Source organism: Schistocerca serialis, chromosome 6 (assembly GCF_023864345.2).
Source record: "Schistocerca serialis cubense isolate TAMUIC-IGC-003099 chromosome 6, iqSchSeri2.2, whole genome shotgun sequence".
NCBI lineage: Eukaryota > Metazoa > Arthropoda > Insecta > Orthoptera > Acrididae > Schistocerca > Schistocerca serialis.
The window spans coordinates 752,723,549-752,737,884 of NC_064643.1; the positions used below are offsets into that span (position 1 = coordinate 752,723,549).

A 14,336-nucleotide genomic window follows, 5' to 3' on the forward strand; every position below is an offset into this window, starting at 1 on the left:
GGAGAGCTGCAGTAAGAGGTTTACAAGCAAACTGAATATTGATGGTGGGGGAGGTCAATGACCATTGTGTAACACATGTAAGACTTTCTGTCGTTTTGTTCGTCACTGTGGTAGACGGATTCATCATCTAGTGGTTTCATTGTTTCACGCTTTCATCCTAAGGGTGTAACCTCCCCCTCACTTATCGACCTTAATGACAGTGAACAATTAAACCGCGTGCACCTAATGGAAATTTGGGAAAAGCAATCGTCACCGAAGTTAATTTGTCGGTAAAGAGGGAGGAAAGGGTTACATCTAAACGAAAGGAAAAATGCAAATGGAATTGGTGGAAATTAATTTTGAGAAAAGCGTAAAATTAATAAAGAAAGTAAATGTGCAGTCGTTACGTTAACAATTAATTGGAGTTCATTAGATATTTCAGATTTGGGGAAAATTACGGTCGCCAGTCCTATCGACAACTACTATAATAACTGAAAATGAAAGATTAATGCACATATAATTAGCACTAAAAGCGTGGCAAGTGAAGGTTGACACGCGCTGTGTGAAAACTGAATGTTTGTCAGAAGTAATAAATTTCGCTACACTCTGACTTCATTTAGCAAAAGAATTAATAAAACTGGAAAATTGAAAGTTAATTTAGTGACTGAAATTAATAGTGAACTTTGTTTCTGAAGCACTACGAAATTCAATAAAATAAGGTCAATCTTGAGCTACCTCAACAATCATTTCAAAAGCTACTTGAATCTACGCAATTTAGAAATAAGAGATTTAACTTTGAACTTGAATTAAATGATTCTGAACAATTAACAATAGTAAAATTTAGTACGTACCAAGCTGAGCTGCAGTCACAGGTAAGCTAAAATATGGTAACAAAACTCGCACTCTTAATTTGTGCTTGTGTAATCTAAATATTGTAGCCAGCTATAAATACTTTAACTGAACTTTGAAATTAAAGCAGTGAAATGGAATGATATTACTTTAATGCTGGCGTTTGAATTTCAAAGACACTCGGATTCATTCAGGAAAAGGAAGGGACCCTGCTTGGCAATGCAATTGGGACAATGAGCAACAAAGGTTCATGCTACGTTGCTGTAATTTTGCGATTTGAACAGTTTGAAAAGCTGAGGTCTGCCATACAGTTATAAAACTTTACGTGCTTCCAGTCTTCCTTGTTGGTTGATTGAAGGTTTGAAGTCGTCAATCGAGGAGGTGGCGACAGTCACTCATTGTCGGCCGTCGCTGTTGCAGAAGCTGGATGTTGGCGCGCCTTCTTCTCGACACGGTCACCAGGCGAAACGGGCTCTTGATGTGCGCCAGCTAATGCTTCCCGTCCGCGATACCGTGTCAGAAACTATCATAGCAAGTCGAGCGCAATTACATGCTGCCAAACCCCGAAAGCGCGGCAACTCGCGGGAGCGTCACACAACACACCTGCTCCACCGCCCTACTCCAACCAGACTCTGCTCTGCCCGCGCTCCACGCGGCAGAGTTAACACTACCAAAGATCCTAAACCCTTTGGTTCTCCACACGACCTATCGATGAATCGTTCAATAGCATAGTTTTCCCTAGGCCAGACCCAGCGTAAAACTATAAATAATATTCACAAAACAAACCAATTATACATCGACATAAATGCATAAATAAATATATATATATACAAATAGTAAAACAATTACAATATATAAAGACACAGAAATGTCATATCTTCAGGTAACAAAATAAGGGAAAAAATCTATAGTACAATAGATGGAAATAGGAGGATATGCATTTCCGGCGTTACAAGGGGACCTCAGTCCGAAACCCGAGGATGTCCATCCCACCTATGAGTGAAACAGCAGCAAGTGGTATGTTTTTGGGGCTGCAGTTATTTGTAGAATTAAAAAACTTGAATAAAAATAAAAAATCGCAGAAAAGGAAAGAAAGGATCACTGGTGTGAAAGATTACATCATGTAGTCGAACAGCTTGTTAGGAGGTGTAGGTAGTGTCGTGTTCCTGAGGAGATAGGACATCTTACAGAAGACAGGGAACCTTGCATCAGTAGACACAATCGACGAGATGAGGTAAGGTGGGTTGATACAGTCCTCCAACAGTGGCTCTGGGTAACCAGCTGAAAGTATTTCGTAATACTGATCTCGGTGTAAATCTCAAGGAAGCAGAATGGAAATAAGACTGGATTCATGGCGACTGAACTCCAGTCCAGGCACTACTTTAAGGATAAGATCTCCTTAGTTAATTCTATATCTAATTCTGAACTCGTGCCGATATAAGTTAGCTAACTATTCCTCAAAATCTCTTTCGTTAGCAGCGGTGGCATGCCGAGACTGACAACTGTTGTAACAAGGAGAGGTCCCCAACGGTGGGATCGACTTTTTGAAGCCAAATATACGGTTATGGATGTTAAGATCCCAGGTATTACTCACTGCAACCGTTTCACCATGGTGGGTCCTCATTTGCGAATAAGTGGCAAAAAAAGGGAATGTTGTCTCTGACACTCAATAGCGGTAAAAAAAAAAAAGTTGTGCAAAGCGGTCTAGTTGTGTAGACGCAATGGAAAAGATTACAGCTTTACGTATAGGTGGTTGTGGGTTCGAATATCGTCAGGTACAGGAAAATTTTTAAATTGTTTATCGACATAACTTTGATCATCATTTTATTCAGCTAATTGAATTAAATGTGTTTTATTTACATTCCTTTGTTACATAAAGTTAACCATATCAAACTCATTTGCTTTCATTTTTCTTCCTTTCATTCTTTTTCCACTTCAAATCTTTGTTCATGTTTGTAATTTTGTGTGTTGATTTCGATTCATTTATCATCCTACTTTTTTGTCCTGGTTATTGCCTGCGTTATACCCATTTCCCATTTGGTTCGAATTGCTTTTTACTTACAAACAGTGCTTTCATTTAAATCTTTATCTGCGTTAAGTTGTCCATAGTGAAATAGGAATTTAGGTTATGTTTTAAATGCCCGTATGAAGATTACGATGCACCTGGTTACGAAAAATAAATTTTTCACACCATTGCACAATCAGTATAAATAGATTGTTTCGTCTTTTGTTTCCTAACAGACCGGAATTTTCAAAAAAATTATTGTAATAGATAAATATAATTAATTTCACATTAACAAAAATTCAAACTGAAAAAGAACAATATAAAGAAACAAAAGAAACAAATTAAAAAGTTCATACGGTGATTTAAACAGCTGTCAGAGGTAGGAGCAGTTCAATGATTAATGGAATGATGAATTGTATAATCGAAATACCAGTTTCGTGTCTTTTACTTTGAATAAGGAAGCGACCTTAGGCAAAGTCATTTGTAATATCAACTGATCATAGAGGCAGTCGATTGTTCTAGCGAGGTACAGCGCCAATAGTGCTTGTGTCGTTCTAGCATTCCACAGCAGGCCCCAGAACCATACCCTGCAGTTTTACATTTTGGCTTTTACCGAAGCATAAGATTGTATTAGACACAATTTGTAGGAGAAGTGCTTGTTTTAAAAATACTCGGAAGCCATTCAAGTGTGTGTTTCAACGTGATGACATTCCCGTGTGGAGATGGTGGTCGGGGAAAATACATTCTAAAGATAGTTACAGAAACATAAATTTCAGAAAATCCGTATTACTGTGGATAACAAGGGATTTAAATGTAAACGATGGACAAAAATGAAAAAAGTTTATTTACTGGGAAACTTCGGATGTGAAATGGAAATGAAGTCCCATGCTTCTTTACAGAGCGTAGGGGAACGATGCGGGAGACCCGCACCGCCTTACTAGGCAAGGTCCTAATGGAGGTGGTTTGCCGTTGCCTTCCTCTGACCGTAATGGAGATGAATGATGATCATGAAGACGACACAACAACACCCAGTCATCTCGAGGCAGGAAAAATCCCTGTCCCCGCCGGGAATCGATCCCGGGACCCCTTGCTCGGGAAGCGAGAACGCTACCGCGAGACCACGAGGGGCGGATGAAACTTCGGATACGAGATTACAAATCAATGTTCCAAGGAGAACAGGGTATTTGATGCAGCCTACCGAGCTTTGGATGGGACTGGATGGGACTGGATGGGACTGGATGGGACTGGATGGGACTGGATGGGACTGGATGGGACTGGATGGGACTGGATGGGACTGGATGGGAGCAGCCACAGGACAATAAATATTACCGAAGAAAACCGCAAAAAAAAGCAGAAATGGAAACGTGGCTGACTTTAATAAGAACATGGTGCAGAGTGTAAAACGTCAAAATGCACCGTTATCAACATGACGGAGACACACACAGACGTGTGTACCATCTCCGCACTTACGAAGGAATTTAAGTTGGACCATTAGCACGGAGTATCCCTTTTGCCTACATAAAAAGGGATGCTGAGCCAGCTATTCGCTAGACTCTTAGTGAAAACAAACTTGTCGAGTAATGTGTCACATTCTTTCAAAATTGAAGCCGGCATCGCCAAACATGAGACGATGCGAATACATAAAACTGCAACCAGTCTTTCTTGAAACACTTACTTATTCGTTTCATGAACCTTTCCAGTCTCATCCTGAGATGGTTTTCCAGAAGTTACATAGCTATTTCAGGCACAATGCTGGGTGTTGACGCTCTGAGAAGAAGATGGATCGCCATGAATATTGTTTATATCTCAATTGGATCCAAAATTTGGTAGGCACGAAGCTAAATTTTGGATCCAAATCGATAGATAAACTATACAGCGATGCATTAATGCATATTCCATCTTGTCACAGAGCCAGCGCCCAGCATTATGCTTGAAATAACGATGTAGCGTCTGGAAAAAAATCTAAAGATGAACCTGAAAAGGATCGAAAACCGGTTCATGGGATGAATAAATAACTATTAAAAAAACTTGTTGCAGTTCTATGTATTCACACTGAGTAAACAGTCACGGGTCAAAAACATCCGTAATGGATTAACTTCAACCAGCAGACGAACTGAGTTCAGAGGCTTTCGCACACTCGGCAACGATCGTTTCATCGTACTGCTGCCAATTCAGAAGGGAAACGTAGCCTTCGTAATGCACAAAGCCAACTATGATGCGAATAATGTCAGTCCTCAACACACTGTTAGAGAAGAAAACCAATTACAGTAGAAGAATCAGATGCAAAATATTCGTTTTCTTTGCCAACAATCATAGAGCAGTAAGAATTCAGTCTCTGTTGACATATTCAAAACATTACAAGTTATGCTTCTGTACTCACCATCCAGATGTTGTCGTGGTCTCTACTCGAGAAACTCGTTTGATTCAGCTCTCCGTCCTACTCTATCCTGTGCAAGCTTCATCATCTCCGAGTAACTACTGTAACCTACATCCTTCTGAATCTACTCAGTGTATTCATCTCTTGGCGTCCCTATACAATTTCTACCCTCTACGCTTCCCTCCGATACTAAATTGGTGATCCCTTGATGCCTCAGAACGTGTCCCACCAACCGATAGCTTCTTTTAGTCAGGTTGTGCCACAAATTCCTCTTCTCCCCAGTTCTATTCAGTACTTCCTCATTAGTTATGTGATATACCCATCTAATCTTCAGCATTCTTCTGTGGCTCCACAATTCAAAAGCTTCTATTCTCTTCTTGTCTAAACTATTCATCGCCCAAGTTTCGCTTCCATACATGGCTACACCACACGCAAATACTTTCAGAAAAGACTTCCTGGCTCTTGAATCTATACTAGATGTTAACAAATTTCTCTACAGAAAAGCTTTCCTTGCCAGGGCCAGTCTAAATGTTACATCCTCTCTACTTCGACCATCATCAGTTATTTCGCTCCCCAGGTATCAAAACTCATTTACTTCTTTGAGTGTGTCATTTTCTAATCTAATTCCCTTAGCATCACATCATTTAATTTGACTACATTCTTTTATCCTCGTTTTGTTCTTGTTGTGGTTCATCTTATATCCTTCTTACGAGACCCTGTCCATTCCATTCAACTGCTCTACCAAGTCCTTTGCTGCCTCTGACAGAATTACAATGTCATCGGCAAACCTGAAAGTTATTTCTTCTCCATGGATTTTAATTCCTACTCCGAATTTTTCTTTTCTTTTCCTTTACTGCTTGCTCAGTATACAGATTGAATAACATCGGGGATAGGCTACAACCCTGTCTCACTCCCTTCCCAACCACTGCTTCCCTTTTATGCCCCTCGCTTCTTATAACTGCCATCTGGATTCCGTAAAATTGTAAATAGCCTTTCGCTCCCTGTATTTTACACCTGTCACCGTTAGAATTTGAAAAAGAGTATTCCAGTCAACAGTGTCAAAAGCTTTCTCTAAGATTACAAATGCTAGAGACGTAGGTCTGCCTTTGTGTAATCTACATCTACATCTACATTGATACTCCGCAAGCCACCCAACGGTGTGCGGCGGAGGGCACTTTACGTGCCACTGTCATTACCTCCCTTTCCTGTTCCAGTCGCGTATGGTTCGCGGGAAGAACGACTGTCTGAAAGCCTCCGTGCGCGCTCTAATCTCTCTAATTTTACATTCGTGATCTCCTCGGGAAGTATAAGTAGGGGGAAGCAATATATTCGATACCTCATCCAGAAACGCACCCTCTCGAAACCTGGCGAGCAAGCTACACCACGATGCAGAGCGCCTCTCTTGCAGAGTCTGCCACTTCTAAGACAAGTCGTATGGCTACACAATTTATGTGAACTTCGGCAAACCATCTCACGTTAATTACGTTCATGAAGGACAAATTGCCACGGTTAATGGCGTCCGCCTGTTACATTTTAAAGCGACACGTACTTGTGTCTTTGAGCGGAGCCGCCGAATCTGTGTGCTCTTGGCTGCCGCGTTCGCCGTTTTCATTGAACCCATTTGTTTCTCGTCTAATAAAGCCGTTGCAGCCATTACCCACGCCTCAGCTGCGTTGTAGCAGTAATGACGGCATCGCGCCGCGACCATGCTCTGCGTAAGCGATCGAGCAGATTTTTCCTTCCTTTTTGCCAACTTGTTTGGTTCACCTGTAATGGTCTAAAATTTTACACAACAGCATAATCACTGAGAATTCACCACGGACTAAATTGCAGGCTTTGCAAGCCGCATCGCATTTTCCAGTCTTTTTGCGCTTTTGCTGTCGGTAATTCCCGTCTCTTGTATTTGATGGCGTTCGATATGTTGACAGAATTATAATTTCCACGGGGTCAACGATAACGAGACATTCTTCCCCGGACAATGGCGCGAGCATTTTCCCACGGTTCGGACGAGAAGCAACGTCGCTAAGGATAAACAAGGCGCCAAAATTTCGTTGACAGTTGGGTAATTGCTACGCTGTGTACCCCGGTGAAATCCGTAAATCATGCGTGCTTATGGTTGCACACATAACCCCGACCGGTTAAGTTAGAACTTTCTTTCTTAGGCCGTAACTCTGCAGACATTTTTCGCAGTCTTTGCTGATGTTTTCCAGCTGGGAAAATATCTTTGTATAATCATCCAGGTATTTAAAGTCAATAGGACGCCACATTTTGAGCCTAGTTGTCTTGAAAACGTATTACAAGAACATATCCAGTGCGACTGCTGTACACATTATTCAGCTTAGAGTTAGTGTCTCGTCTGCTAGTGAGATTAAAACATGTGCGAATCACGTCAAGTAAACTCTTTGTCTCGGAAAAGAATCTCCTGAGCGGCACTAAAGTTATAAATAAACTAGAGAATATTAATGTCGTTACGGCTTCGTTTGCAGGTGCTCTCGACACTCCACTAAACAGAATACAATTCCGCTGCTTTTCAGCAGCGAGGAAGTATACTCAGAATACCCTATGAAGTGTATCACTACAAATTTCAGATAGGGGGGGATTAAAGATCATCGAGATGATCTGACACGTAAAGATGTTTGCGACCGAAAATAAGCAAAAATTTGGATGTCGCACGTTTCTTTAAAAACTAGTCGCTATTGTAAGAAACCCATTATATTAGTTCATTTACAACTTTTACAGAAATCAGGTGGCAGTTATAAATGTCGAGGGGCACGAAAGGGAAGAAATGGTTGAGAAGGGAGTGAGAAATGGTTGTAGCCTATCGCCGATGTTATTCAATCTGTATATTGAGCAAGCAGTGAAGGAAACAAAAGAAAAGTTTGGAGTGCGAATTAAAGTTCAAGGAGAAGAAATAAAAAGTTTGATGTTTGCCCATAACATTATAATTCTGTCAGACAGCAAAGGACTTGGAAGAGCCGTGGAACGGAATGAACAGTGTCTTGAAAAGAGGATATAAGACGAACAGCAAAAAAAGGCAAAACTAGAATAATGGAATTTAGTTGAATTAAATCAGGTGTTGCTGGGGAATGAGGTGAACAAATGAGACTTATAGTAGTAGATGAATTTTGGTATTTGGGAAGAATAGCAGATTGTGGTTGTACGAGGGTCAGTCAAAAAGTAATGCCTCCTATTTTTTTTTCTACGTTTAATTGTCAGGAAATTTAAATGCAATTACATAGGTTGAAAACCACAACATTGAGGATCATTTTGTCATTTTTCAATGTAATCTCCGCCCATCTCTACAGTTTTGGTCCATCTTTGAACAAGGGCATGTATCCCAGCACGGTAAAAATCACAGCTCTGCTTCCTAAGCCATTGACGCACGGATGTTTTGACGGCCTCCTCATCTTCAAAATGAATCCCACGATGAGCTTCTTTTAGTGGCCCGAACAGATGGAAGTCTGATGGTGCCAGATCAGGGCTGTATGGGGGATGAGGCAAAACTTCCCATCCAATTTTGACAATCTCGTCAGAGGTGTGACGACTGGTGTGTGGTCTTGCATTGTCATGCAAAAGAAGAACATCTGCCATTGATTTTGTTGGGCGAACTCGCTGAAGACGTGCTTTAAGTTTGTTGAGGGTTGTGACGTATTGAACAGAATTTATTGTGCATCCCTGCTCCAAAAAATCAACCAGAATCACACCCTCTGTATCCCAGAAAACTGTTGCCATAACTTTCCCTGCCGATCGCACAGTTTTGAATTTTTTCTTCCTCGGCGAGCTTGTGTGACGCCACTCCATTGACTGCCTCTTTGATTCGGGTTCAAAAAATGCACCCATGTTTCGTCCCCGGTCACAATTTTTTTCAGAAACTCATCTCCCTCCAAACGGAAGCGCTGCAAGTGTTGGGAGGCTACTGTTTTCCTTGCCTCTTTATTCTGATCGGTTAACATTCTTGGAACCTACCGTGCACAAACTTTTGAGTACCCCAATTGTTTAATAATCGTGATCACACTGCCTTTACTAAGAGAAATAATGCGACACACTTCATCTGCAGTCACCCGACAGTCACCACGAATGATGTCATCAACTTGCTGAATGTTGTGTGGAGTCACTGCACTCACCGGCCTGCCGCTCCGCTTTTCGTCAGTCAACGGTGTTTGCCCTTCAGCTTCCTTACAACGACGAACCCATCGTCTAACAGCGCTGACATCCACTGTCACAACACCATACACCTTCTTCAGTCTTTCATGAATGCGTATGGGCGTTTCACCTTCTGCATTCAAGAATTCAATCACACAACGCTGTCTCAAACGAACATCGATGTCGGCCATCTTACAAACTTCTGCTGTGCTGCCACCTGTTGACACAGAAAGTTACTACTGCAGTGGATTGCAGAAGAAGGTTTGAGGAATGACGCCAAATTCAAATTTTTCACTTAACTTAATTTCTTTAAGTAGAAAAAAAATGGGAGGCATTACTTTTTGACCGACCCTCGTAGTTGTCTATGCCGCCAATGTTAAATTACCGAATTTTGTGACCCATTACCTTGCAAACTTTTTAAGACACAGACTTAAAATTTTCCATAATTATTGAATGCACCTTTCTAGATACATTGAACTAGAACTATTCCTAAAATTGTATTGTGGGGCATGTTACTTTTTCTCAAGCACCCAATTTTTTGACAGAATTTTGTAAATAAATGAACACGAAAACAAAACAACTCAGGATATTTTAATTCTAGTTCGATATGTGTTGAATCTTACACTTGGCACGCTGTGAAAATTTCATGTCTCTACCCTCAGTATTTTCTAGAAAACGGGTCATTTATTGCAAAAAATGTGATTCAGAGATATTTAGGTTTAAAACTTTATTACAAATTCTTATACAGACTTACATTTCTGCGTCTTTTATGCACTAGGATTTCCCTGTCCCATAGTCTGTGTCTTATTCAGTGCTACAACTGCCCAGTGGTTGCTGCCTCCTTTTCTTTCTTGGTTCTTTTGCCGATTGCTGAGCAGCTAACTCTGCTTCACGTACACGAAGCTCATCCAGTTCCCGCAGTCCTTCAGCTGTGTTCCGTCCAAATCTTACCCCTAAATTGAACCTTAAGTCTTTCATAGTTCCCACCATTAAAAGTTATTACAGTATCAGACATTGCTAATTTTGGAATCATAAGGCCAACAAATAAATTTTTCGGCACATGGCACCTCACAACGTTATTGAAGGACTCGTTCACATTCTGGGTCTTTCCATGTAAACACTCAATTAGTAGCTCAGGATTTGCCAAATACCTGTAAATAGGTTTCATTGCCTCCATTACTGCCAAAGGAAGAGAATGTTTATGTGTAAATTCATGCAGGGTGCCAGAAAATTCAGCTTGCCTATATTTACACACAGTGTTTGGTGGAGGTGGACACAAAGCATGACATGGCTTTTCATCGGTTGATATTCGATGAAAGACAGTGTTCCACACACCTCTTTTCATCTTCTTTAAATTGTCACAGATACTTTTACGCTTAGTCATTTTATTTATGTATAAACAGCAATAGAAGTTAGCTTACTACAAAAATAGCTGATAATCACACTACTTTCAACGAAAACTAGTATCAGAAACAAAGGACTGATTTGTTTATTCGTAATGCCAACTTCTGAGACGTAGCAGTAGGCACAAAACAAAGCAATTTACAGCCTTCTAGACTCTGTAGTTCCCAATATATGACTGCTCAACTGTGCCAGTATATGCGTTTCCGCGAAATTTGACAGTCACACGTCAACATTCAAAATATTATTTCGTCTCATAATTGTCTGATTTTAATGTATTATATACCAAAATGTTAAGGAAAGTCCGAATTACATTATGGAGTAGAAAACATGAAATGTCAAATTTCAACGAATTTCACGTACATGTCCCCTTAAGTGTCAGCAAATCCTTTCTGACAGAGTTTGTATGGAGTGTAGGCATGTGTGAAACATGGACGGTAAACAGTTAAGAAAATAATAGAAGCTTTTGAAATGTGATGTCACAGAAGAATGCTGAAAATTAGATGGGTAGATCCGTTACTAATGAGGAGGTACTGAATAGAATTGGAGAGAAATTTGATATAACCTGACTAGGAGGAATCTGTTAGTAGGACACATTCTGAAACATCAAGGGATCACCAATTTTGTACTGGATGGAAGCGTGGGCCCTAGAAATCGTGGAGGGAGAATAAGAGAATAATGCAGTAAGCAGATTCAGAAGGAGGTAGGTTGCAGTAGTTAGTCGGAGATGAAGAAGCTTGCACAGCATAGAGTAGCATGGAGAACTGTTTCAAACCAATCTTTGGACTGAGAACCATAAAGATTGCGTCAACGAAGCGTAACTAGAGCAAGAAATACCTTAACGTCATTAGAGATGGGGGCACAAGCTCGTATTACGAAAGGATGGAATGGAAATCGGCCGTACCCCTTCAAAGGAACTGTTGCGACATTTTCCTGAACGAGTTAGGGAAATCTTGGAAAACCTAAACATCAATCGACAGACACGGATTTGGACCATCGTCCTCCCGAATGTGAGTTCAGTGTGCTAACCACTGCGCCACCTCGGTCCATAGATCGATTCACTCTTCCTTGGAGGTGCGTTCGTCCGTATTTGCGCCTGCACTCCGCCTCAGCGGAAGTGCAATGCAGAGAGACTGTTTCGCTGCACAACCATGCATTTGTCAACATCAAGTAAATAAAACTTCAGCTCTCAATGACTGGGCAAACTCCCCTTGAAATCACTTCACAAAGTTGTCACTTGTCATCCAAGTATTATTTGAATGCATAGAAGTGAAATGCATAGAAGTGAAATGCATAGAAGTGAAATGCATAGAAGTGAAATGCATAGAAGTGAAATGCATAGAAGTGAAATGCATAGAAGTGAAATGCATAGAAGTGAAATGCATAGAAGTGAAATGCATAGAAGTGAAATGCATAGAAGTGAAATGCATAGAAGTGAAATGCATAGAAGTGAAATGCATAGAAGTGAAATGCATAGAAGTGAAATGCATAGAAGTGAAATGCATAGAAGTGAAATGCATAGAAGTGAAATGCATAGAAGTGAAATGCATAGAAGTGAAATGCATAGAAGTGAAATGCATAGAAGTGAAATGCATAGAAGTGAAATGCATAGAAGTGAAATGCATAGAAGTGAAATGCATAGAAGTGAAATGCATAGAAGTGAAATGCATAGAAGTGAAATGCATAGAAGTGAAATGCATAGAAGTGAAATGCATAGAAGTGAAATGCATAGAAGTGAAATGCATAGAAGTGAAATGCATAGAAGTGAAATGCATAGAAGTGAAATGCATAGAAGTGAAATGCATAGAAGTGAAATGCATAGAAGTGAAATGCATAGAAGTGAAATGCATAGAAGTGAAATGCATAGAAGTGAAATGCATAGAAGTGAAATGCATAGAAGTGAAATGCATAGAAGTGAAATGCATAGAAGTGAAATGCATAGAAGTGAAATGCATAGAAGTGAAATGCATAGAAGTGAAATGCATAGAAGTGAAATGCATAGAAGTGAAATGCATAGAAGTGAAATGCATAGAAGTGAAATGCATAGAAGTGAAATGCATAGAAGTGAAATGCATAGAAGTGAAATGCATAGAAGTGAAATGCATAGAAGTGAAATGCATAGAAGTGAAATGCATAGAAGTGAAATGCATAGAAGTGAAATGCATAGAAGTGAAATGCATAGAAGTGAAATGCATAGAAGTGAAATGCATAGAAGTGAAATGCATAGAAGTGATGTGTTCACATGCTTCAAACACCTCGGTTTATTTGACAGAGAGATGGGTTCATTCTGAAACCCATCTTATTTCTTCAACTTTTTATGTAGTGCGTTCGCGTTGTCACCAGTCAATAATAAGGCGCAGTTTCATAAAAATTACAAATGGTTCAAATGACTCTGAGCACTATGGGACCTGACTTCTGAGGTCATCAGTCCCCTAGAACTTAGAACTACTTAAACCTAACTAACCTAAGGACATCACGCGCATCCATGCCCGAGGCAGGATTCGAACCTGCGACCGTAGTGGTTACGCGGTTCCAGGCTGAAGCGCCTAGAACCGCACGGCCACACCGGCCGGCTAAAAATTACACACTTCATATTGTTGCCGGAGGACATGCTTTACTCTCGCTTTATATTTAAATCCGCGCGCTGTCAGGCTTTTACAGTATCACATTAGTTCAGGAATTATTGATAGTGTTTCAAACATTTATCGATTTATTTAGAAACCTTAGCATTTTCAATACTTCCATAAGTAAGAATGTTAAAAGTATTAACCATGCAGTGGTGTATTCGGCTCGGTTTTTGCATTAGTACTTGATGCAAATACTGTTGCCAGCTGTCGAACATAATGTGAGAGATTAGAAGTTTCCACTTACAACAAGCAAAACTAAAATTTTGGATGGATCCTTTTCACTAGCGCGACGTTCCTTTTATCTTTGTCTATATTTTATTTTGAATTTCTCTCAAGCAGATAAAAACAAACTGTACGGGTACATTTTGGAGGTTATTTGTACTTGCTCTTTATTATAGCGCAAATGTCAGCTTTATGCTATTTCAAGCCACATGTATAAGATTTACGTCGCTAGAATCCGATACCACGTTTCTCAAGCTGGGAGCCCACCCATTCCACCAGCTGTCGTCACCACATTCAACAACGCGCGCTCGACCCTGGTGGGACCTTCTGTTTGTGTAAACAACCGGCTGGCGGCGTATGCTGACAGCTCGGTTCACTTGGCACGTTAGCCCGTCAGTTGCAACGACGCGCAGAGCGAAAACCTCTGGATACCAGACGAAGAGTTCTACATTGCTCTGCGTGGCTGTCAATGTCAGACAGTGTGGACGACACTTACCAGTCCTCGACAGAAAATGAATAAACGTGAGGATATCTCTGGCGCCTTACTACTGAGCGATTGGCTGCACAGCTTTGATGAAAGTTTGGTTTACTTTCTTTCCATAAACTCTCGATGTGTACTTGGCACTTCTTCGAGAAAATAATGAACGGTTATCTTGGTGCACAAACTTGTTTTAAACATAACACTAGCATAGCAAATCGCTTATAAAGATTAACAGGAGACTGTGATTTACCT

At 40.5% G+C, this 14,336-nt stretch overlaps 1 protein-coding gene across 1 annotated transcript; it reads left to right on the forward strand.

Moving 5' to 3' along the window:
- The first annotated feature begins 1,808 nt into the window (after nt 1–1,808).
- On the forward strand, nt 1,809–13,992 carry LOC126485066 (keratin-associated protein 10-4-like). Its single transcript, XM_050108668.1, has 3 exons — nt 1,809–1,845; nt 12,022–12,983; nt 13,780–13,992. Exons 1-3 carry the CDS (start codon nt 1,809–1,811, stop codon nt 13,990–13,992), a joined length of 1,212 nt encoding a protein of 403 aa, XP_049964625.1.
- Nucleotides 13,993–14,336: the final 344 nt, after the last annotated feature.